The 21,810-nt window shown below is 41.1% G+C and overlaps 1 protein-coding gene across 5 annotated transcripts in view; it reads right to left on the bottom strand.

Annotated features, from left to right (window-relative positions):
• Window positions 1-637: 637 nt before the first annotated feature.
• The window catches only part of actn1 (actinin, alpha 1), a 54,453-nt gene continuing 33,280 nt past the window's right edge, over window positions 638-21,810 (bottom strand). Inside the window, exons 4-22 of one of the 5 annotated variants that reach the window (XM_055038026.1) lie at window positions 21,546-21,632; window positions 21,036-21,123; window positions 18,235-18,313; window positions 18,057-18,138; window positions 15,176-15,261; window positions 11,126-11,218; window positions 9,442-9,672; window positions 8,409-8,556; window positions 8,140-8,290; window positions 7,947-8,055; window positions 7,670-7,810; window positions 6,705-6,887; window positions 6,459-6,593; window positions 6,191-6,370; window positions 5,229-5,375; window positions 2,779-2,859; window positions 2,439-2,504; window positions 1,721-1,879; window positions 638-1,218 (exon numbers count right to left, since the gene is read on the bottom strand). In XM_055038026.1, coding sequence (XP_054894001.1) covers window positions 1,060-1,218; window positions 1,721-1,879; window positions 2,439-2,504; window positions 2,779-2,859; window positions 5,229-5,375; window positions 6,191-6,370; window positions 6,459-6,593; window positions 6,705-6,887; window positions 7,670-7,810; window positions 7,947-8,055; window positions 8,140-8,290; window positions 8,409-8,556; window positions 9,442-9,672; window positions 11,126-11,218; window positions 15,176-15,261; window positions 18,057-18,138; window positions 18,235-18,313; window positions 21,036-21,123; window positions 21,546-21,632 — 2,405 coding nt within the window. In that variant the 3' untranslated portion in view covers window positions 638-1,059. Of the gene's footprint in view, window positions 1,219-1,720; window positions 1,880-2,438; window positions 2,505-2,778; window positions 2,860-5,228; window positions 5,376-6,190; window positions 6,371-6,458; window positions 6,594-6,704; window positions 6,888-7,669; window positions 7,811-7,946; window positions 8,056-8,139; window positions 8,291-8,408; window positions 8,557-9,441; window positions 9,673-11,125; window positions 11,219-15,175; window positions 15,262-16,880; window positions 16,967-18,056; window positions 18,139-18,234; window positions 18,314-21,035; window positions 21,124-21,545; window positions 21,633-21,810 lie in introns of all 5 variants that reach the window. The other 4 variants (XM_055038025.1, XM_055038029.1, XM_055038028.1 and 1 more) reach the window with 4 other exon arrangements.

The raw sequence follows: 21,810 nt of genomic DNA, 5'->3' as shown, positions 1-21,810 counted from the left end.
TATCAGCTTCGCATACAAAATTATATATGCGTCATCAAATCACTTTATGAGTTTTTTAAAATTTATTATTGTTGCACAAAGGAAATGTTTCATTCCAAAATGGAAATGCACAGATTTAGACTTTCACATTCACCAATGTAGGAAATAAAAACTTCAATGTATTTTTGTAGCTTTTATGTGAAACACCAGTACAGAAGAGTGCAGAAATGTGCAGTGGAAAAAAGTGATGTGTTTTTCAAATCTAGTTTTCATTTCAAGAAGTGTTTTTCAATTGTTCTTCCAGCTGCTTTGCAAATGTACAAACTGATAATTTTATTATTATTTATTTTTTTGCCTATTCTCATTTGTAAAATAGCCACATTGGATGTGACTGAGCCTGATGGTAGCTACCATCACTTTTCAAATATTGCCACAAATTTTCAATTGGATTTGGTTCTGGACATTAACTTGATCAAACCCTAACAGGATCTATATCCTGTTGAACCAGTAAACCAGGTTTCTTCTGTTTTTGCTGCCTGATATGATACAAAATGCAATTTTCAAATGATTAATTCATGAGTGCGTGTACTCTTTTATCACAAACACACACACACACATACAATGTGTTCTTGTATAAAAAACCGACAAAGTACAGACGTGTTTTTTTTTTCTTTATTACAATTTTTCGTCTCTTATTTAACCAGGTGAAGAAAAATACCTTTTTTTTTGTTCAGTATAATAAAATATGTTAACTTTATTCATTTTTCTGAAGAAAATCAATGACAAAAACAAAACACATTTTATCTCTCCCTCTATGTAAACCTGGAGAGTCGCTGCTTTGCGATGAAAAGCAAACAACAAAGACGGACCAAGGGAGGGGAGGAAGGAGCGGTGACGAAGCCGGTCAGGTGAGAGGTGACGGAAGATACTGACAAAAAGATAAGGCCTGAAACGTACAAAAAAGAAAAGAAAAAACAAAATGAGCGCAGCTGGACAGGAGGCTGGAGACGAGTCGGAGCACGTGGCGGTGAACGGAGAGGGGGGAGGATGGTCCCGGGTCAGGACGCCCGACGCCAGTGTTCAGAGGTCGCTCTCCCCGTACAGAGCCGTGGAGAAGGACATGTAGTCCAGGGCTCCGGGGACACCGTCAGGGCCCGTGTAGGGGGCCATGCGCGCGATGCAGTACTCGGCCTGGTCTGGGGGCAGCTCGCGACGCAGCTCGTCAGCCAAGATGTAGTTCTGCAGAGAGTCGGGAAAAACCGAGGTTCAGTTTTGTCATGTCAGATTATGTCCAGTAGATTCATTGCATCCATTTTATTTATAGTTTTTGGTTGTTGCATTGCATTTTTTAGTATTTAATGTGTCATCCAGCTCTAGTGCTTCTATAGTTCTTTGCAAAATGTAAGCTTATTGGTCTTTGAGACAGTGAATTTGCATTATTACGTTATTATTGATATATAGTCTCAAAAAACACTAATTTATCATAACTTCCATTGCAGTGCGCAGATTGCAGTTTTCTGGCTGATCAACAATCTGCAATATATTAATTTGGGGGGGATAAATAGAAACGCATGTCATACTTTGCAGACAAATTAAGAAAAATTAACCACTTTATTTCCTTTCCACTTTACATTTTGAGTTGGTCTGTCACATAAAATCTCACTAATCTCTTCTCTCTATTGATATCTGGTTGTACTGCGGGGGCTTATTGGGTTTTCTGAGCAGCTCCGCAGTGCCGTACCTTGTCCCCAGCGAGAACCTTGAAGGACGCCATGACCTGGTCGGCCGTGTCGGTGTCGGCCGTCTCGCGGGACATGAAGTCTATGAAGGCCTGGAAGGTGACGATGCCCATTCTGTTGGGGTCCACTACGCTCATGATGCGGGAGAACTCGTTTTCCCCCTAGTGGCGACAGACAGGTCACGGTAAAGCAGCGATAGTCGGACGATGTCACGCAAAAACTGGAAAATCAAAGTGCATAAACACGGCGGAGAATTTACACCTTAAACTTCGGGTTGTGATGAAGAGATTTTCATCTATGTAAAAGAAGAATTCTTCAGAAAATTACATAATTTAACACAAGATTGAAACAATAAATTAGCTAAATTGTGATTAATCGATTACTGAAATAATTTATCAACCGATTAATCGTTGCGTGAAGAATACGGTCTCAAAAAGAACGTGCTCTCACATGTTGATGCTAGAAGTGCTTTTTAAGCTGCAGATTCATCCTGTGCTACAAATGATCAAGCATTCACTAAAGGAATTTTCTAAAATCCAATTAATCGTCAGAATAAATCAATAACTAAAATAATTATTAGCTGCAGCCCTAAGACATCCAGGTTGTTCACTTTTTTGTTCATTTTAAATCTCATTAAATCTATAACCATTACCAACTCCAAGTGGTCTGGCTCACACACACATAGACATGTTCATCCTTGAAGAGTGCTCAATGCTTTACCAGGTTGTAACCCATGGAGATAAGGCAGGTTTTGAAGTCTTCTGCATCCATGATTCCTGTTCTCTTCTACAAGGTCAGCGACAGACAAACAAAACCAGCAGGAGAGGAGAAGTACAGCAGAGGGAGGGGAAGGGAAAAGAAACCAGGAGAAGAAGAAAGGTTTGAGTGAGAAGATTTTTAAGCAGAGGGTGGGGAAAAAGTGAAGAGAGTTCAAACAGGAAGAGTAAAGGTAATAAGAGGGATGGAGAGATAACAGAGGAAAGTGCAAAAGAGAGAAAAGAAAGAAAAAAAAAACTTCAGTTAAACCTCGCACTGCGGGAGTGTGGCTACGATCAAATACCTGCGCGTCGTTGGCGATATCGAAGCCCAGGCTGATCAGGCAGGCCTTGAACTCTTCCGCGCCCAGAGTGCCCGAGTGGTCCTGGTGTGTGGGGGAGGGGCCACAGGCCATGCAGCAACACATACAGCCCAATCAGTGATGGCGAGGGGGAGACGGGGAAGGGTTGTGGGGTGTAGGGTAGGTGGTTGGGTGGAGGTAGTGCACCATGCACGGGGGGTGGGGGGGGGGGGGGGGCAGGGGGGGAGGGAGGGGAGGAAGAGGAAGGTGAGGGTGAAGGGAGAGGACCATGCATAAGAGACAGAAAACAGAGAACACAGTGCATATCGATTAGGACCAGGCAGGTGAACACATGGTGGCAGCGGCGCTGCCATGCTCGGCGAGGGCATTCAGAGGCGTTAATGTGCAGCGAGGCGGGCGGATCGCAGGGCCTCCAGGTGGGCTTATTCATATCGTCAATGGCACAGAAACACAACAACAACAAGAAGTACGACGGAGTATCAGAGCCATGCTAAGAATATAAATATGTATTTAAAAAAATCATGAGAACTAATCATAAAATTATGAGAGTAAAGTCGCACCGGCAAAAAAAAAAGCTGAGATAATTCAAGAATAAACTTGTACGTGAATAAAGTCGGATGATATCAAGAATAAGTTTCTACGAGAAAAAAAGTCAAAACAATACGAGAATGAAGTCATAAAAAGTCAAAATATTAAGAGACGACACGAGAAAGAAGTCTTACACCTGTGGTAAAATGCTAATAGATTTTATTCTGGCAATACGACAACTTTATTATCATAATTTTATGACTTTATTCTCGAAATGTCATTTTTCTATTTTTTTCTTAGTGTGGCCTCAATACTCCGGCGTAAAAAAAGACAAACTGTTCGATTTTCTTTTTCTTTTAAAACAGACACCTCACAGAACATGATTAAAACAAACATTAATTTTGAATATGCAACAAACAAATAAATTAAGTCTTTAAATTACCAAAAATCTATTTAACTATTTAATGTATGCCCCATGCCGAGCATACATTAAAAGATGAGATTCACCTCAGAAATAATGAATCACCTTCTCAGTCTCTCTGGAAAAGTTTTCACTCCAACTGCAGTTTGTCATGTTGGTGTGTTTGGTCAGATAGACGCGAGATAATTGGATGGATCTGCGTCTAAACTGAAGTAATGCTCCTGTATTTCCTGTTCGTTTCTGTTCCGACCCTCGTCTATGGTCACGAGCTTTGGATCATGGCTGCAAGGACAAAATCTTAGAAGCTTGTTAAAACTTTCCCTTCAACACAAATTAATCCGTTTCCTTGTTTGGAGTTTACAACAACTTTTTGTTGTCGTTTAACAAACCAAATTAAATGACTTCTGAGCTACTCTGAATGCTGACAGGACCTGCCAGCAGCAGGTGTAAGTCGGGGAGACTTACCTGCTGCTGGAACGAACAACGAACCAAGCGGACTGGAGGTCAGCTTCATTGAGTCAACATGGAGGTTATATGCAGTTTTCCATGAATTTATCTTGAGTGGTCTTCCCTTTTATCTCACTGTGTCAGTCATGTGTACTCAATTTTATTTAAATCGGTAATTCTCAATTTATTTTGTTACCATTCATTTGTCTATTTATGTTTTCATTTTTTTAAATATATTTTTATGATTTACTCCCATCCAATCTTGGATTAATTTTAGTCAAATATATCTTATGTTGTTTAATAAGCTCTAATTTTAAATGTCTGTCCAGTTAGGATTTAATTACTAAATATTATTCGCATAATAGATGAAATTTCAGATGAAGTGCCAGATATCTACATTTTTCATACCGCTCCCATCTCATCCCACAAAAACAACCTCCCAACTCAGGGAACGGAAAAACACAGGTCATATTTAACAGCATCAACTAATATTCAGAGTCAAGATATTTCTGGTGACACTTTACGCCTGTCTGTGCAATAAGACTGATGTGACGCTGCCATAAATATGACAAAGCGCCTGTCACAAACATGAAGGAGAGTTTATGAATGTTTATGACTGTTGTCGTGAAGTGTCATTTGTTAAATAATTACACTTTTAATGCAAAGTTCCTCTAAACGTTGCATTAAAAGTCCATTAAAAGTGTCAACTTTACAATATTTTATAGATAATGACACTTTGATGCAAAGTTGACACTTTTAATGGACTTTTAATGCAACGTTTAGAGGAACTTTGCATTAAAAGTGTAATTATTTAACAAATGACACGTCAAGACAACATTCATAAAGACTCCTTCGTGTTCATGACACTGCCATGTCAGTCTTATGGACAATTAAAGTGTTAAAGTGTTGCCACGTTTCTTACGTATTTGAGTATTTTCCAGGATAAATCCATAACTTTGTTCTGCGTCTATTCTCTGATTGGTTCCCACAAAACCATCCCTCTGGCCGCGGCTCTGCAGAGCGACTCGGTACTGACCCTGTCGAAGTGGTTGAAGGAGGCGCGGAACTCGTTCAGCTGCTCCTGGCTGATGCCCTTGGCGTCTCGTGTCAAGATCTGGTTCTCGATTTCATTGATGGTGCGGGCGATGGTGGTGAGTAGCTGCTCCCAGCCCACACGGATGTGCTGCACGGCAGAGAGAGACCGGGAGAAGAGGAAGAGGATGATGAAGGAGTCGGAGAGTCCTGGATCTGAGCTTCAATCTTCCCTTTTTCCGACCTGGGGTGTTCCATTTAGAACCAATGTCAGGGAAAATATGCCTGATGCATTCTGGGATGTTATAATATTTTAGGCCCGCCTGCTGTGCTTCTGTCTGATGATGAATTCTAACATTTCTTTCAATATTTTCTAACATTAAAGTCACCAATGTAAATGTATTTTACTGGGATTTTATGTCAGACTAACTGGAAGTAGCCTGTAAATGTGAAGCGGACGCAAAAATATTAAATAATCCACCAATTTTTTACATTTTTTTACCAATAACCTACATAAGAAGTCTGGCATGGAGCTGAATTCATATGTCACTTTGACTTTGAGCCATTTTAATTCAGGAAAATGCTTTGATAGAACCGTTTGTGCTTAGCCTCAAACCACCAGCTTACATTTACCCATGATGGACATTAAAAAAGCTAGCTAGCGAGGGTATATTAGCAGCTAGTTAGCAGTAGCCTCAACAACTTCAATTCACCATAATGGATTAAGAATGTATGGATGCGACGCAAACGTTTGCCTGACAATAAAGTCCAGCGAGAAAAATAAACCACGTAGGATACGGTGATGAATGTATTTAAAGCCAAGTTTAGTCTTTTTATTATGAATTTAACACATTTAAGGCTTTAATTTTGAATTTAAGACTTTAAATCTGGACACCCTGTGTCAAATAATCGATATACGAGTGGAGATTACCATCAGGACTGGACTTGATCCGTTGCGACGTTTACCTCCATTGTGTAGTTGGTGTGTTTGTTGTCGAAGATGAGAGCCTCTTGAATGAGTTGGTGGTCTCCCTCCAGCTGGTCGATCTTTGGCTTGTAGTTGACGATGCTTTTCTCGTACTGGCGGAGGTGGGTCAATTGGTCCTCTAGGGTGCCGTGCATTTCGATCGAGATGCGGCCGATTTCCTGCTCAGGTGTACAGACATGAGATGTCTGGCTTTTACAGCCTCACCAAACGTTTTCACGTTAAATCTCGTCATGAATTTGTTTCAACCTCCATCTTGGTCTGGATCCAGGGCCCGATGACGTTGGCCTGTGTGGCGAACTGCCTGCGCAGACGCTCGTTGTTCTGCTGCCGGGCGTGCTCTTCGATCAGAGCCTGGTCTCGCTGAGGCACCAGCTGCCTGACCTGAAGATTCGAGTTAAAATTGTTTAAAAAAACCTTTAAAGAAGGAACACACTGACAATCACTCTGTCTTAAGGAGAAAGAAGAAAGATCGCTGTGTACTGGTCTCAGTACCTTGTCCCATTTAGCGTTGATCTCCTGCGGGTTGATGGTTGTGTAGGGGTTGGTGCCGGCCATGTTCACATGATAGGTCTGCACGATTTTGGCGATCTCATTGTGGATGCCAAGGATGGCCAGGCGCTCTTTGTCGGCCTCTGGCAGCGTGGCTTTGAACTGCTCATGGGCTGTGCTCAGTCCCTGAAACGACAACAACAGACGCTTGAAAAAACATGCACTGTCATCTTCTTCTGTGTGATTAACGGAAACAGTGACAGTTTCCCTTTTAGACTGAAGAGAACGCATTAAAATATATACACCTTGAACACACCAGCACCGTGTCCCTTTGGCCAAGTTTGTCCTGGACAATAGACAGAGCTCTTAAACAACAACAAAAATGAGATTTTTAAGTTGCTTTGTGTTATTTTGGAATGTGGCTTGAGAGGAATCACCAAGACTTCTGTTCAATAGGGATTTCACTGCTGAGTCACTGATGCCTGCAGATGGCATCAATGTGTTAGGTGCCACACTTCAATAAATAATCACTTAATTGAGTCACCAAATAAAGTGGGAGGACTCCCAAAGCCCAACTCCAAATCAACTCTTAAAGTGTTCAGGTTGAAAGGGGAAAGCTGAAGTCTTAAATCTGTAAAAGGTCAAAGTTTGAGTCAAGTCTAAAGGTTCCCACATACTCCTCGGGCAAACCGAGGAGTATGTACCTTTGTACGGATTTGTGTGGAGGGAAGTACGGCCCAGAATGTGGGGGCTTAAACACTTCACGCCAAGACAGGTCACAAGACTTTGAGGATGAAGTTCAAATCAAATTTCAAGGCCTTCACCCCAAGTTGAGTGTCAAGTCTGTAAGGATCCGGCTCAAATCAAGTCTCAAGTCTTGGAAGGCCAAGTTTATTTAGCACATTTTTTACATTTTCTTATTACAATAAATTCTTGTTTGGTTCGCACCGGTTTAGGTCCTTGCTCACCTGGATTTCTTCAATTGTGTGAACGATGAAAGTGTCCTGCAGGTCCTCCATGGCCCCCTCCATCCAGTTATTGAATGGCGCTGCTCTTTTGGCAAACTCAAGGTACAGTTGGTCGATAGTTTCAAGCAACTTCTCAGTTCTCTGGTGAGATAGAAAGAACACAAAGGCTGTTTCATCGATACCCAGTGTTTCAGAGAATCAGGAATTCACGTTGTTTTTATTTCCCACTAATCACAAGCAACACTCCGGCAGCACTGCAGCTTTCAGCAAGGCTCACCTGTAGCGCCTCAGTGCGTTTCACAGTCATGCCTCCCAGTGCGTCCCACTGATCGCAGATCCGCTGGCAGCGAGCGTTTACACTGGGGGAGTCGTAGTAGTCCAGCTCACTGCAAGACAAAACAAATCCTCAAATCCAGGGTCACTGATGGTTTCCTGTACACTTGTTTTCTCTATCGTTTATCAGATCTTACTTTAACTCCTGCGCTATCGCTGCAATCTGCTCCACGCGATCCTGGTGTGCTGCCAGGTCGCTCTCAAAGGCCTCGTGTTTCTTCAGCAGAGCCTTGATCTCTGACAGAGAGGCAGTCTCGTAGTCTCGCTTCTGCAGCAAGTCCTCCTTACCTGCGCAGGAAAGGTAAGGAAACCAGAAATGTCACCAGGAACATATTTTAGATGTAGAGAAGCTCACTGCGTTACTTTAGGAAGATGAAGGATTGTCTTTTTGGGAACGGTTCAGCACCTTCGGTCCAGGCTTCGTGAATCGCCGCTTTCTGCCGGAATTTCTCCGCCAGGTGGTCGAGTCGCTCCAGCCGGCGAATCTCGTTGAGGAGCCACTCTTCGTAACCCTTTTCCGCTCCCTCTAGGCTTCCCCAAGCGTTATTAATGTCCTGCACAAAGCCACCAAAACCATAAGAGTATTTCTTTTAGGTGACACGGCGCACTTGAATTAGGTTTTCCCTCGCTGCCCCGATGTTGAACACTTGGAATCAATCCATTTGAGGCCAATTTTAGATCATATAGCTTTAGCTCTTCCTTATTAGATAATAATGCTTTGCATAAGAGATTTTTTTTTAAACATCAAAATATTTTTGAATTTTTGTTTCTCACAGGAAGATAATTGGTGGCGAACTTCCTGCTACTTCCATTTAATGTGTAGTTTATCACTCCTGTCGTTATAAATAATCAAAAACATGGTGGCGGTTTAAATGCTTACAAAATAGCATTAGCATAAACCGCCAGGAAGGTTTAGATTGGAGTTGCTCAAGAAAATAGTAGTCGTTTATCAAACAAAAATAATATCCATCTAAACATCAAATTTTAACAAATAGTTTAGTAGTGTGAAGAAAGTGCATGCAGATTCACTCATCTTGGATCCAAATTATCTTTTGATTGGATCTGAATCCTCTTCTGTTGCATTCAAAGTTGTTATTCAGGGTTTCAGCCAAGAAAAGCTGTTAACATTTTTTTTTTACTTGTTTGTAAACTGAACTATTTTAATTCCACATTGCAGCTGTTCACCAATAACATCAGAGGCGTCACGAAATCTTTCAGTGACAAGAATATGGCAATTTTTCCAGCTTGTTCGGTCATGACTGGTGATCATCAAATATCAGATTCTACCCCCCAATAAGTGAACACATCATATCCAGGAGCAAATATGAACAGCAGAGGTTATTGCTAAGCAAAGAAGAATTAAAAAGTACATGAAATGAGGTTCAAACACCCATTTGGTTAGGGAAGGTTTGTACAGAATATGAACCATAGCGACATACCGAGACCATCTTTCCCTCGGAGGGCATGAAGGCGGGCCTGTTGCTGAGCCTCAGTTTGGTCTGAAGGGTGTTGAAGTTGATCTCCAGCTGGCACTTCTCCTGCACTTTGGGTGGCTTGTGGAGACGACGGTAATCCCTGAAGTCCTCCAGCTTCTGCTGCATGGCCTGCATGGTGTTCTGAGGCAGCCTGTTTTCCAGCCAGGGGATGGTGCGACGGATCCACTCCAACAGCTGAGGGGTTGTGTGTGTGTGTGTGTGTGTGTGTGTGTGTGTGTGTGTGTGTGTGTGAGTGCGCGTGCGTGTGTGCGCGCGAGCATTGAGGGGTAGGGATAATACAACGGAGACGGAGGAGAAAAGCAAGTCGATGGAAGAAAGGATGAAAGGAGAGCCGCACAGTTGGAAAAGACGGGGAGAATGGGTGGAGGTCATCAGAGAGTCATGGAAGAAAAGTATGTGAATTATGTAGTTGATGGAAAAACCAAGAGAAAAAGTAGAAATCATCAGTTAGCATAAAATGTTTTGTCTAAATTCTTGCAACTTAATGCATTTGCAGTACAAATTTTTCTTCAGTTTTTGCATGTTTCAACAACACTGATCCAACAGTTTTACAGCTTTATGAACAAAATCAGTAACACAATGTTTAAAATCACTAACACTAAAAACAAGCCTTTCTTTTATCCTCCAGCATTATCAAACCTTGATTTAATAATGCTTTAGAAGATGATGCCTCCTTCTAAGCATTTGCAAAATGGGGAAAAAAAAATAAAGTTAACTCACCATTTTTATGATTCATGAAACAATAAACGAAAAAAAAAAATCAGTGGTTTGCTTTTAAAGCGTTTGACATTTATCTACTAAGTAAATACAAAGCAACAGCTTGAAGTGTTTGCTTAAAATTACAGGCAAGGAGCAAGTTTAAGTTTCTCCAAATACATGCACATGTTGCTGTGCTGCTTTTTAAAATATAAATATAATAAATGTGAGTTGTTTTTCTTTCATTAAGTGTATTAAATTCCCACAGGAGAATGACAAAAAAACAAACTACCAGTAACATATGTTTAGATTTAATCTTCTTGTCGTTAGTTTTCCACAAATGACATCATTATGCCAATCATAGGAAATGTTACCCTCCTCTCTTTTGTGTGTTTTTTCCCCCACTTATTTTAAATTTTAAAAATAGAAGTATAATTGTGGCTCTGTTCCTTTGGCAGATATTCATTATAAATATCCAAGTTGTTTTGAGGCTCTAAACTGGTTTATATCGGAGGACTGAGGGCATAGACGGTTGCTGCAGACCTCGATAAAATACAGTAAAATTTGTACAAATTCAAAGTAGGTGAATATTTCTGAAAGCCACTGTGTTTAAAATAATTTTGGTGTAGTGAGTTAGTCATTGTAGACGTGTCAGCTTGTTCTAGTTTAAGGTTGCATAAAAAACAGACAGTCCACAGACTGCAACATGTAAAAAATGTAAAAAAAAAAAAAAAAGGTTGCAGAATGATTTGATAACAATCACAAGTGTTGCACAATGCACTTAACTCAATACAAGTCCTATTTTGTCTGTCTGGCTACATGTTTATCATTATCTGCACCTGAACGCAGCACAAACATCCCCCAAGGGTGGAGAGGCCGGGGATGCAGCTCAGAGAGACAAAACGGAGGGAAAGAAGCGGGTAATGCTCACATCACTGGCCAGCTTCTCGTAGTCCTCCATCAGTTGTTCGTTCTCCTGGTTCACCGCCAGCACCTTGCAGATCCGGTTGGCCGCCGTCTCCGCCTACAGCACCAGGGCGAAGCAAGGCACAACGTCAGTTCGGCCGTCTGCGACACCCACATCTATGTGAAGAAGGCTCTGCGAAGTTAAAGTGTTGGTTTTTTTGACGTTTCGCTGCTATAAATGAATCCGAACCACCTGCAGAGAATTCCCAGGGGAATCGCTTCAGGAAAATCGGGCAATTGATCAGCAAACGTTCCGAAACTGATGGAGTCAGGACGACTCTTGGTGTGCGTTTTATTAACAAAAAATAAAAGAAAAAGAAAAAAAGTGTCATCTGGAGCATTGTTTTTCAAAGAGGGGCCTCAGAAAACGACTAGCAAATTTGAAAAAAATAAAGAAACTTTTTTGCTCATCAGAAAATTTTTAGACATATTTTTATCAAATTCTGTTTTGCAATCATTATTGTAAAATATAAGTTCAAAATAATCCATTCAAACGTTGTTTGCCATCCTGAGCTTTCTGATTGGCTGATTGTTGAACCTCTAGCTAGCTTAGCAAATTAAAAATTCATATCATACGAGGCAGGATTTATGTTACACAAATGGAATAACTATTGCAGAGCAAATAAAAGTGAGGGGGAAAAACCCATTGTAAAGGTTGATGTTACTTTACATATTTTGTGGTTTGTGAAAGAAGTCATAAGCTATTGTTGTAGCATGGAAGCGTTAGCCATGAGCACATGTTGATTTCTGCATCACCAACATGTGACATCCTTACTACTGCAGAAATATACATTAAAAAAATTTATAGTAAAAATATAAATCAAAAATGAGGAGAAATGGAAGATTTGACCATTTATTTACAAGCTGTCTGAATGTATGAAACGATACTTGCTTAGTATAAGGGTTTGCTGCAAAAAAAAAAATCAATCACTCAATGTAATAGCAGCTGGCATTATATGAGCTGCATATTTAGGAAGGAATAAAAGTGTACTGGATCTAGAATGTGAATATGTTTGGACTGCACCGGAACAATCTGGATTTATTTGAACTGCATATAGATTACATATAATTTGCTCTAAATTGGACCTGTATGTCTTGTAAAGACCCGTAAGAAGGTATTTGCTCAAATTTAGAATTAAAAAAATAAACCATGTTGTTTTTGTGCATGTGAAATGCATCCATTGAAAAAGAAAAAAGAGTAAAAGGCAGCAATTACAGCAGCATGCAAAGTGTAGGACATAAAGCTGATTTGGCTGAGAAAAGGAGGACAAAAAGAAGCTTGTAACTGGGATTTTAGAGGCTTGTGCCTTGAAATGAAAGGAAATTAAGAGATTAAAAGCTATCGCAGACATGTCCTTACATAAAGTGCAGATAAAGACCCAAGTCTCGAAACTCGTAACCTCTTTCACGGCTCGGAGACTCGCATCCCGCCTGGAGCGCTGCCTCCAAGCTTTCCTTTGTCCAAACATCGCAGGGAAAACTTGGCTCGGTCCGAGATTCCCCCTAAGAGGAGCGGCCTTAAAAGGAGAGCCAGGATGTGCAGGTTGTGCTTCTGTGAGCAAATGTTTGCACGACGGGGCCTTCAGCCGGGAGCCCCGACCTCCTTTCTGTTCTGGCGGAGGGCAAGAACCGCTGATTAGAGCTAAAACTGAAACCTTTCATCCAGGAAGCCGCTGTGGGCAAAGTGTTGTGTGAAGGCAGCAATATATTCCACATTTGGAAATACATTCACCTACATGACGATGTAGAGCTTCTGTTTCATGGCTGCGGTGTAACGGTTCATCATGATACACCGCGAAAACCAACAAACAAAGAAAAAGTATTTTTGGTCTAGTTTCTAGTGCAAATATGTTAGTTTACTTCAGATAAGACAAAAATAACTTACAAACAACCTTTCGGCAAAATACAAGGGCTTGTTTTATGTGAATAATTCCTTAATATTAATAAAAAAGTGCTGGTCCAAATGGAAAATCATTCCGCTTATAAGAATTAATTAATTTCCAATGTTAAGGAAATTAAGAAATTATTACTTTTGCTTTGTCTCATTTCAAGTAAAACACTTGTTTTTTTTTTGGGAGTGTGAAATCCAATGAAACTTAAAATATACAAAGAGTTTCAGCGAGTTTGGTCTGTTACTACAACAGGCCTTAATAACAAACAGGCTTGTTTGCAGCTTCACGTAATAAAAAGCCTGGTGATAATTTCCATGTACAAACCAGTGCAGTGATGTGAGGTTCACAGTGTTTATGGGGAGATTTCTGCCCGCAGGCTGCAATCTGAGGTTCTGGACAGGAGGAGGGAGGAAAAACTGCTACTCCTTGTTTTTATGAGAAAACTGACAGACGGCAGACGGGTTCAGGCTCCTCAGGGGAGTCGGTCGCCCTACGAGACGATCCCAGGAAGATTTTAAGGACAGCGGATTTAACAGGACGTCCTGAGTTATTGTTCGCCACAGAGATCCAGCCCAATCTTTGTCATGATGTTTTACACTTAAATCTTGTTGTCAGATGCTGCTGCTGAATGTTACATTGACTTACTGTCAGTTTACAGAGTATACACACACCCTCATTATGGGCCTAAATGACCTGAAAGTGATTATTTTTGTCAAAAAGCCTTTTAGCAAGTTGTAAAGAAGCCGCCCTGGCACAGTTGTGGCTGAACGTTTAGCTGTTCTTACCAAAAATGTTGGAGCTTTTTAAATAGTTTGTTTTCCTGGCTTTTAATAATAGCCTATAGTTTTTTTTTTTAAAGGGAACAGAGCTGAGTTTAATGTTACCCTGATTTATCCGTTCCACAACAAGTTTCAAAGTGGGATCACCCGAGACAAAGCAAACTTTAACCAAATGACCCAAAACAGACGCAGCTTCTCTAAAGCCACGGTTCTGCGCCCATTTAAAAAGCGGTTTCAGGGCTCGGTTTGGTACTTCAGACCCAGTTTGATCACCACTGGGTCCAGCTGAACCAGTAACAACTCCACTTTGGTTTTTGAACTGCAGTGCACTGATTGCAGTTTTCTTGTCAAACACATACCTTTCGATTTTGGCCGATACACTTTTTTTTTCTTCTCTGTCTGGAATTTGGTGAAAATGTTTCGACGTTGGGAACGGTGATGCAACTACTTTTCGCCAATCATGTCCAGACGTGATCTGCCCTCTCTCTCTCTCTCACAGCTGAGATAAAAAGGACGGCTGTGGATTTTCAGCCCTTTGCAGAGGCAGATGAGATCAGTTTCCAATTCAAGCATCAGATTATCGCCGATCTCCCAAAACGAAGGAAACCAGAGTCCATTTATGAGCTGGTCGAGTTTATCGGTGCGTCCCCATTTCTAAATGCGTGCAATTTGCGATTCAAATACTGACGGATGAATTGTTCGAATCAAGGTGTAATTTGGCAACATAAAGATGAAGCAAAACATTTTAATAAGAAACAATGTAAACAACACTGCCATGTTTGTTGAGTACTATTAGACTTTTTTCTTTTAAACATGGAAGAAAATAGAATAAGCAACAAATTCTGGGAAATGAAGCCTTTTTTTCGTACTACCTAATTTTTTTTCCCATATTTATGCAAAACAGTTCATTATTTTCCAGATTTCAAGACTGTGTAGGAGCTCTGCAATAATTTGACCGGGTCTGAATCAGAGACAATTCACAGTAAATTCTAATTAGTTCACAAGTTCAAATTTATTTTGCTTTGTTTTTTTATTTTTAAAGTTACTTGAAGAGTTATCATTCCATCCCAGAATAAAAAAAAACTCAATTCATAATGAAAAACTGAGAATAATTCAACAGTTATTATATTTAAACTTCAATAACTTCAGCAGAATAATAATTTAAAAAAGAACCAATCTGCTCAGAATTTCACTTTCCTTACTTGTGCTTTCACCATTTCAACACTCAGGGTGAACTATGGTTAGTGCTAAAACAGAGCAACACAAACAGACACTGTCATTTTCCTACTAATTCGCTGGACACGTTTTTTTTTTTTTTGTTGGCTCTTTTGGTTTGATTCTCACCTTCTGCTTGCCTGAGAACGCGTGGTAGTAACACGACACATAAGTCATGACGGCTTTCTCATCTGGCCTCAAGGTGCTAATGATGTCTGTCCGAGGAACAGAGGAAAAGGGAGAGGACAGAGAAGAAAAATGCAGAGTAAAAGTGTGCAGAGAACAAAAGGGGCCAGCAGGGGGCGCAATCATGAGTCAGATGGGTCCTCCAGTCAACTTGAGGTTTCCAGTGGGGAGCAAAAAGAAATACTAAGAAAACAAAACATTAAAAAAAAAACAAGATGGTGTCTCTTTTATTTGTGTTTAAAGTCAACTCTGATCTGTGACGCCTTCAAGTGTCCATCTGCAGTCTGACTTTTCTCAGTTTGGTTTTAAACACTGATTTGTTTTAGTCGATTTGCTTAAAGGGACAATGTTATGTGATTCCTAGGCACACAGTGACATTGTATAGTACAATCGTGTAATTATGTTAACTTTATTTGTTCTAAAAATGCTACAGATAAGAAACAGGACTTAAAAGAAATTTTAAATTGGACCTTTGTCTCTTTAAGAAACTCCTGCTCTTTCTGAAACTCCATCTTCAGAAAGTAATCTCAACATGGATTCTCTATTAACACTTTAACAACGTTTTTATCAGCGTCGCACTGAGAAGCAACTCCTACAATGAGCTCAGCGGTTCCACCAGGTATTGGCTAATTGTTGCAGGCTAGTCTGAAGGAGCCGGGTGGCGGAGTGCTGCAATGCGAGTTGTGAATTTGGAAACTGTTTCTCTGAGGAGGAGCTTCGTTTTTGAAGGCGGGGCTTGGTCCACTCAGGGGTTTTGCACAGCTGAAGGTTGCCATGGAAAGTAAAGAATTTCTCAAACATGCGTAAAAGAGTCAAAGCAACACTCCAGGTATTTTTTTGGATGAGGAAACAACACTAATGATGCAAAGTTCAAAGTTGATTTTTTTTAGAACACTGCCCCTTTAAGTCAATTAAGGAGGCTCAATCTTTTCCCATAAACTCCAATCTGTGACACCTTCAAGTGTCCAGTTGCAGTCTGAAGTCTCTCAGTTTAGTTATGAACACCGACTCGTTTTAGTTGACTTGCTTAAACGAGTTGCTGAGATTACAGCAGCTGTCAGAGAAAAGCGTCATTCGTTACCCAGGCAGTCTTTCTCTTAGAAAAGAGAAAGACTGACAAACGCTGAAACCAGACGGGCCATTAAAGCCTCGCTGTTTTGACTTTGAAATGCCAGTTTTTGTTCCACTCACTCCTCCGCTCTCCAGTGGCGCCGTCGCTCTGAAGGTTAAACAGAGCTGCCTGTTTAAACGGGTACGTTTCCCCTCCCGCGGCGGCGAGGGACATCAGGCCAATTTGTGTCAGCCGCGCGGTCGGTTATTGCAGACGATCGCCGTCGTGCAGATCAGAGCCGCTCCGCTCGGCTTTCCGTTTTAGCGGGAAGAAACTCGAAACTCCTGGCGAAACAACAAGGTGGACTGGAGGCCCGCCTGCACTCATCGCCTCTGACAACACAAGACGTAGTCCCGTCATGCATTTTGTGGTGGCGTGAACCATGCGGAAAGTAAAGGAGCGCTGTGCACTGCAGAGAAAAGAGTACTGTTAAGAGACACCTGCGCGCACACACACACTCACACACAGACACACGCAGACAGGTGGGGGGGGGGGTGAGAAAAGGGAGGACAGGGTAGGACTCTGCATCCAGGATACCTTTTGGGCGCCCGAGAAGGCGTGGTAGAAGCTAGAGACGTAGGTCATGATGGCCTTCTCATCCGGACGGGCAGTGCCTACAATGTCTGTGGGGAAGAGAGGAGGTCAGGAGGGTGGATGTGGGGTGGAGGGGGCATGAGGGAGTCAAATGAAGGAACTAGCTGTAGAGCTCTTCATGTTAATTGTAGAGCAAAACAGACCACAGGTGAGGGTTTGAATCCTGATTCTGTCCTTCGCAGCTACTCACAAGAGGAAACCGTATTTGGAGATGCAGCGCTGACGTCGGTGAGGCTTCATTTATTTGTACGAAAGACAAGCGCCAGTTTACATTCCGCAGAAAATATCCTCACTGTGTGCACAGCTGTGACACAAAACCCCAAAACATGCTCCTTCAGACAGCAGAGGAATCCCGGCTTCATGAAAAAGATGTTATACCACGAAAACCACAAGTGTCGGCATATTTTATTGGGATTTTATGTGCCAAACTAACACATATGGTGCACAACTGTAAAGGGAAATGAAAAAGACACATGGATTTCTTGCTTTCAAAAATAGAGATCTGAAAAGTGTGGCTTGCATTTGTATTCTACAACTGATTATTAGGCCCATGCTAAGAAAATAAATTTACAATGTTGAATGTTACGAGAATAAAACACACAGCCAGAGCGAGAATGGATTTGTTTAGTCAATTTATGTGTCAGAATGGTCCATTCAAAGCCCAAGTCCAAATCTAATCAAGTATCTGTGGTGCAATCCCAATAAAATACGTTGAAGTTTGTGGCGAACCAAAATGTGGAAAAGTCAGCCGACATGAGAGACGAAGACATTCCAGCTCCCAACTTCATTCACTCTGGTTTTTGTTCAGTCGTTGTTGAGAGTGAACAATAGTTTTAAATGCAACCAACTCAGAGCCAGCTGGCGTGACTCGCTAGTAAACTTTTAAAGAAGCTTGGCTCGTTTTGCACACCTCTGCAGGGAATGGCCGCCAGATGTCAGAGTGCAAAGTATTAAAAAAATATATATATATTTGATTTGTGGTGACCTCTTTGTCCCCTCTGAGAACTTTTAATCTGGCTAAACAGCTCTTCAGAAACAGCATGTTTTGGTTTTCTAGTGTGCAAAACTGTCTGGTTTTCCGTTTCATTCTTTCACAATTTGAGTTTCACGCCAGCTCACCTTCTGCATCCAACATCTTGGGGATGTCCAGGTACTTCTCTGCCACGTCAAAGGCTGTGTTCAGATTGGTCATGGGGTCATCCTGTCAAAAGCAGACCATAGTGACCGTTAAACTCTGCTTTTAGGAAGCAAAAAAATAAATAAATAAAAAATGCTACAAGTAAGTAAACTCACTCACCTTGCGCAGTTTCCCGTAGTCTATGAGTTCTGGACGATGTCGATGAATGAGTGCACAGAAGCCCAGGCCGTCCTTCCAGCTGAAAAAGCAGAGCGGAGAAACTTTGGTGAGGAGGAAAGTGAGAAAAACAAAGTTTATTATGTGGACAAATTGTAATTTGCTTTTGCTTCTTTTCTTCAAAACTAAAAAGTCCAACATCTGCACTTAAGTCTTGGTTTTTGACTGTTACAATTTTTAAGGAGAAGTTTATATTCTTGCACTTATTTCAATATTTAGGGATCAGCCAAGGGCTTTAGCAGTAGCTAAATAGTTAATGTTTCCTAAGACAGACTGCGTACATCTGATTAGCTTGTTAAGCATTTCTGCCAATCATACAAAGTATTTCTACAACAGCTAAGGAAACTATAAAAGATGAATTTACAGACAGTCAGTTTAAAATATCCATATTGAAACTGAATCGAGCAGAAAACCCAGACATCTAACAGGACCCCGTTTGTCTTGACATATTTTTAGCTCGGCTCTTTTTGGTTCATTGATTAGCATCCTTGCTTCTGAAGCCAATCTGTTTAGAAACTGCATCATCTCAATGTGAAGTTGTGAAAAATCGATGCTTTGTGCTTCCAAGGCAACAAAGACGGGTTATTTACATCCATCTCCTGGCATAAAAAGTTTCCATGCTCCATGGGGAAATCTCTCACAAGGCTACTTAACGCTTTTTATGTCTGAAGTCCTCCAGGTAAAAAAAATAAAATAAAATTAGCTCTGATCTCATCTGCCTCTCATCTCCTGACTTAGATGTAAAGCTACCATCTGTCCCTGAAAGGCCACATCAAAGTCAATCTATTTTTTTCCTCCAGCGCTCCGTTTATACCTTCGCTTGAAATGACCTCAGCTCCACCTTTTCGTCTCGCCTCAGCTTTCATCCACATCTGAGCTGGCAGTGGTCGTCTTTCAATAATTCAACACGGAGGCGTTGGGAGTGTTCAGTGAAGCCGGTCGAACAGGTCCCACCTTCAGATTTGACTGTGCTGTTACTAGAATAAATGTTTAACATTTCTGGGATGCGCAAATTATTTATTTCTGCTCTATTTATCTATCTATTTATTTATTTATTTATTGGTTTATCTATTTATCGGCCGGTCTTGTTTAAAGGAACAGGCCTGGTTTTCATTCTTGTTTTCAGTTCTGCTCTGACTAATGGCACACAGCAAAATAATTTCTTTTGAAATCTTGACAGAAACCAAAAATACTTTAAATTCATATGCTGAAATATTCTCTCAAAATTTAAAGAGAATAAAAGGGAGCCCAGCAAAACACGTGGGAGAAAGAGCTCCAATCAGCTGAGGCCGAAGTTAAACTTCCTGCTTAAAACACAGCGTCATGCTGTGGGCTCGCTGTTTTTCAGCAGAGAAGGGGATGCAGGTCAGAGACAGATAGATCTAAATAGAGAGCAATACTATCATGGAAGAAAACATGTTAGAGGCGGTAAAGATTCACCTTCCAACACAACGACTACCCTAAACATACACCCACAGCGGCATCAGCAGGGTTTACATGGCCCAGTCAAAGTCTCGACGACATAATTCTAATCTGTGAGTACAATTTCTTTCTACATGTCCATTTTGAAACCTACCCTAAAGGACTCGAATGTAAAGGCAAAGAAACGTGGTTCGACAAAGTAAAGTATCGACTCAGGGAGGCTGAATTCAAACACAGGTTGCATCTGGAAATTTCACGCATGTGCACAACACTGGAGGGCAAAACGATGATTCCTTATCAGGCCATCCACAGCCACGCTGCTGTGGATGGTAGAGGTAGAACAGTAATGTTAACAAAATGAGATCAGGGTGTTATTTAATCTAGTGCAGAGCGACACAGCAAAGAGAAATAACGCTGGAAAAACACCAAAGAACTCAAAAACCACTGGCACTCTGTGCTGCGCAGACTTGCTGTCATAGAAACCGACTTACAACAACGCTACTAATGTATCAGGATTCAACGCCGAAAAAAAAAACGACATGCAAACATTTCTCACATAAATAACAGAACATTCAAGTTGTTGTTTAGCTCATTTAAACACCTGCCAGGATGATCTGCAAGAGTCGTTTCTTTTTTCGTAACTGAACCGAAACATTGAATTTCACAGCACAGTTGCATGTTGAGGTGGTCAAAGTCAAGCTAGCATAACTCACCTACTTTCTGCTTCCTCACCATTTTTGTTAATTAAGAGTTTTTTTTCTGACCTTTTTATGTATTTGTTACAGTGTTGACAATTAGTGGCAAAGCACTGCGGCGCCTTGTCTTTTATATATCGTGTGGATATTTAGGATCTAGCTTGTTATGTTGACAACTTGACAGCCAAGATTAATGGTCAATGATTGATTAATCACAGGTTTTTTGAGGGATCTTGGGCACGTGACGTCACCCTGCAAAGTGTCTAAAATCACAACACACGTGTGAGTGAATTTGTGGTTATAATGTTACTAAATGTTTTGAAAGGGTCAGAGGGAATTGACCCTTTTTCCCATGTACTGCAGGTGAAGACCAGAAAGGCTGAAGTGCAGCTGAAGAGTCTCAAAGTTCATTGAGGTTATTTTAGGTCAAAAAGTGAAGAGATTATACAGTTCTTTCAACATTTTTAAAAAATATCTGGAAACAGTGAAGAGATTAAACAACCCCCCACCCAAAGTCAACCTTCCAATAAGTCAAAAATGTACGCCTCTGCTGACTCCGTTTCTGCTGTCCTGTGCCTGAATCTCTGCAGGTGAGTTATTGCCTCTTCTGTGACTTGTTACGTTTACCTGATGTGAAAGTTTTGGATGTTGACGTTCTTGTAGGGCGCAGTTTTCCTCTGGCACCACAGCAGGAGGCCTTCTTTGGCCGACGTCTCTGTGGTTGGGAAGAAGGGATCATTGTGAAGTCGGTTGGACCTGCAGCCGACCGACTCGGCTAATCCCCATTTAGTGCTGGATTAAATGGAGGTGCAGAGAATAGGAAGCATCTGCAATGGCTCAGATGTTTTGTGCTTTTCTGTTACCGTCGGTAAGTACTTTTGCTACAATTTGCAAAAGGCCTAGAGACCAAGACAGTGAGTTATTTTCAATAAACAACAAGCAAAATGTTGTTTTGCTTGTTTGTTGTGTTTGAAAAATGTCCCCCAAACACAACAAAGAGACACAAACACCCCCATTCATGAAGTCACAGTGATGGCTGATTGCTGCCGAGGCTTTTAAACATGTCAGAGCAAGAAATATTCTCAGACAACACAAGCATAACCGGCGTTTTTCAAAAATTAGAAACGCACACACTACCTTCCACAGAAATGTCCTGGATGGCGAAGCGGAGGATAATGGTCCAGATCATTCCCAGGGTCATCTTAGCGTTACCATCTACAATTTCTGAAACACAAAGGAAGCCGCGACAGTTTAGGATCCGCATCTTTATTAATATTATAGATTGCTGATTTGTTGACATTGCTCCAATCTTTGGGTAAAAACCAATCCTTTGCAGTTTGAAAATGAAAAACAAAATGAAAGGTAAAACATCTGTGAATTTCAAATGTAAAGGCTATAAAAT

Source organism: Poeciliopsis prolifica, unplaced genomic scaffold (genome assembly GCF_027474105.1).
Source record: "Poeciliopsis prolifica strain line A6 unplaced genomic scaffold, Auburn_PproV2 SCAFFOLD013, whole genome shotgun sequence".
Classification (NCBI taxonomy): Eukaryota; Metazoa; Chordata; class Actinopteri; order Cyprinodontiformes; family Poeciliidae; genus Poeciliopsis; species Poeciliopsis prolifica.
Note: the sequence above shows the minus strand (reverse complement) of the source record. Positions and strands in the feature narration are given on the sequence as shown.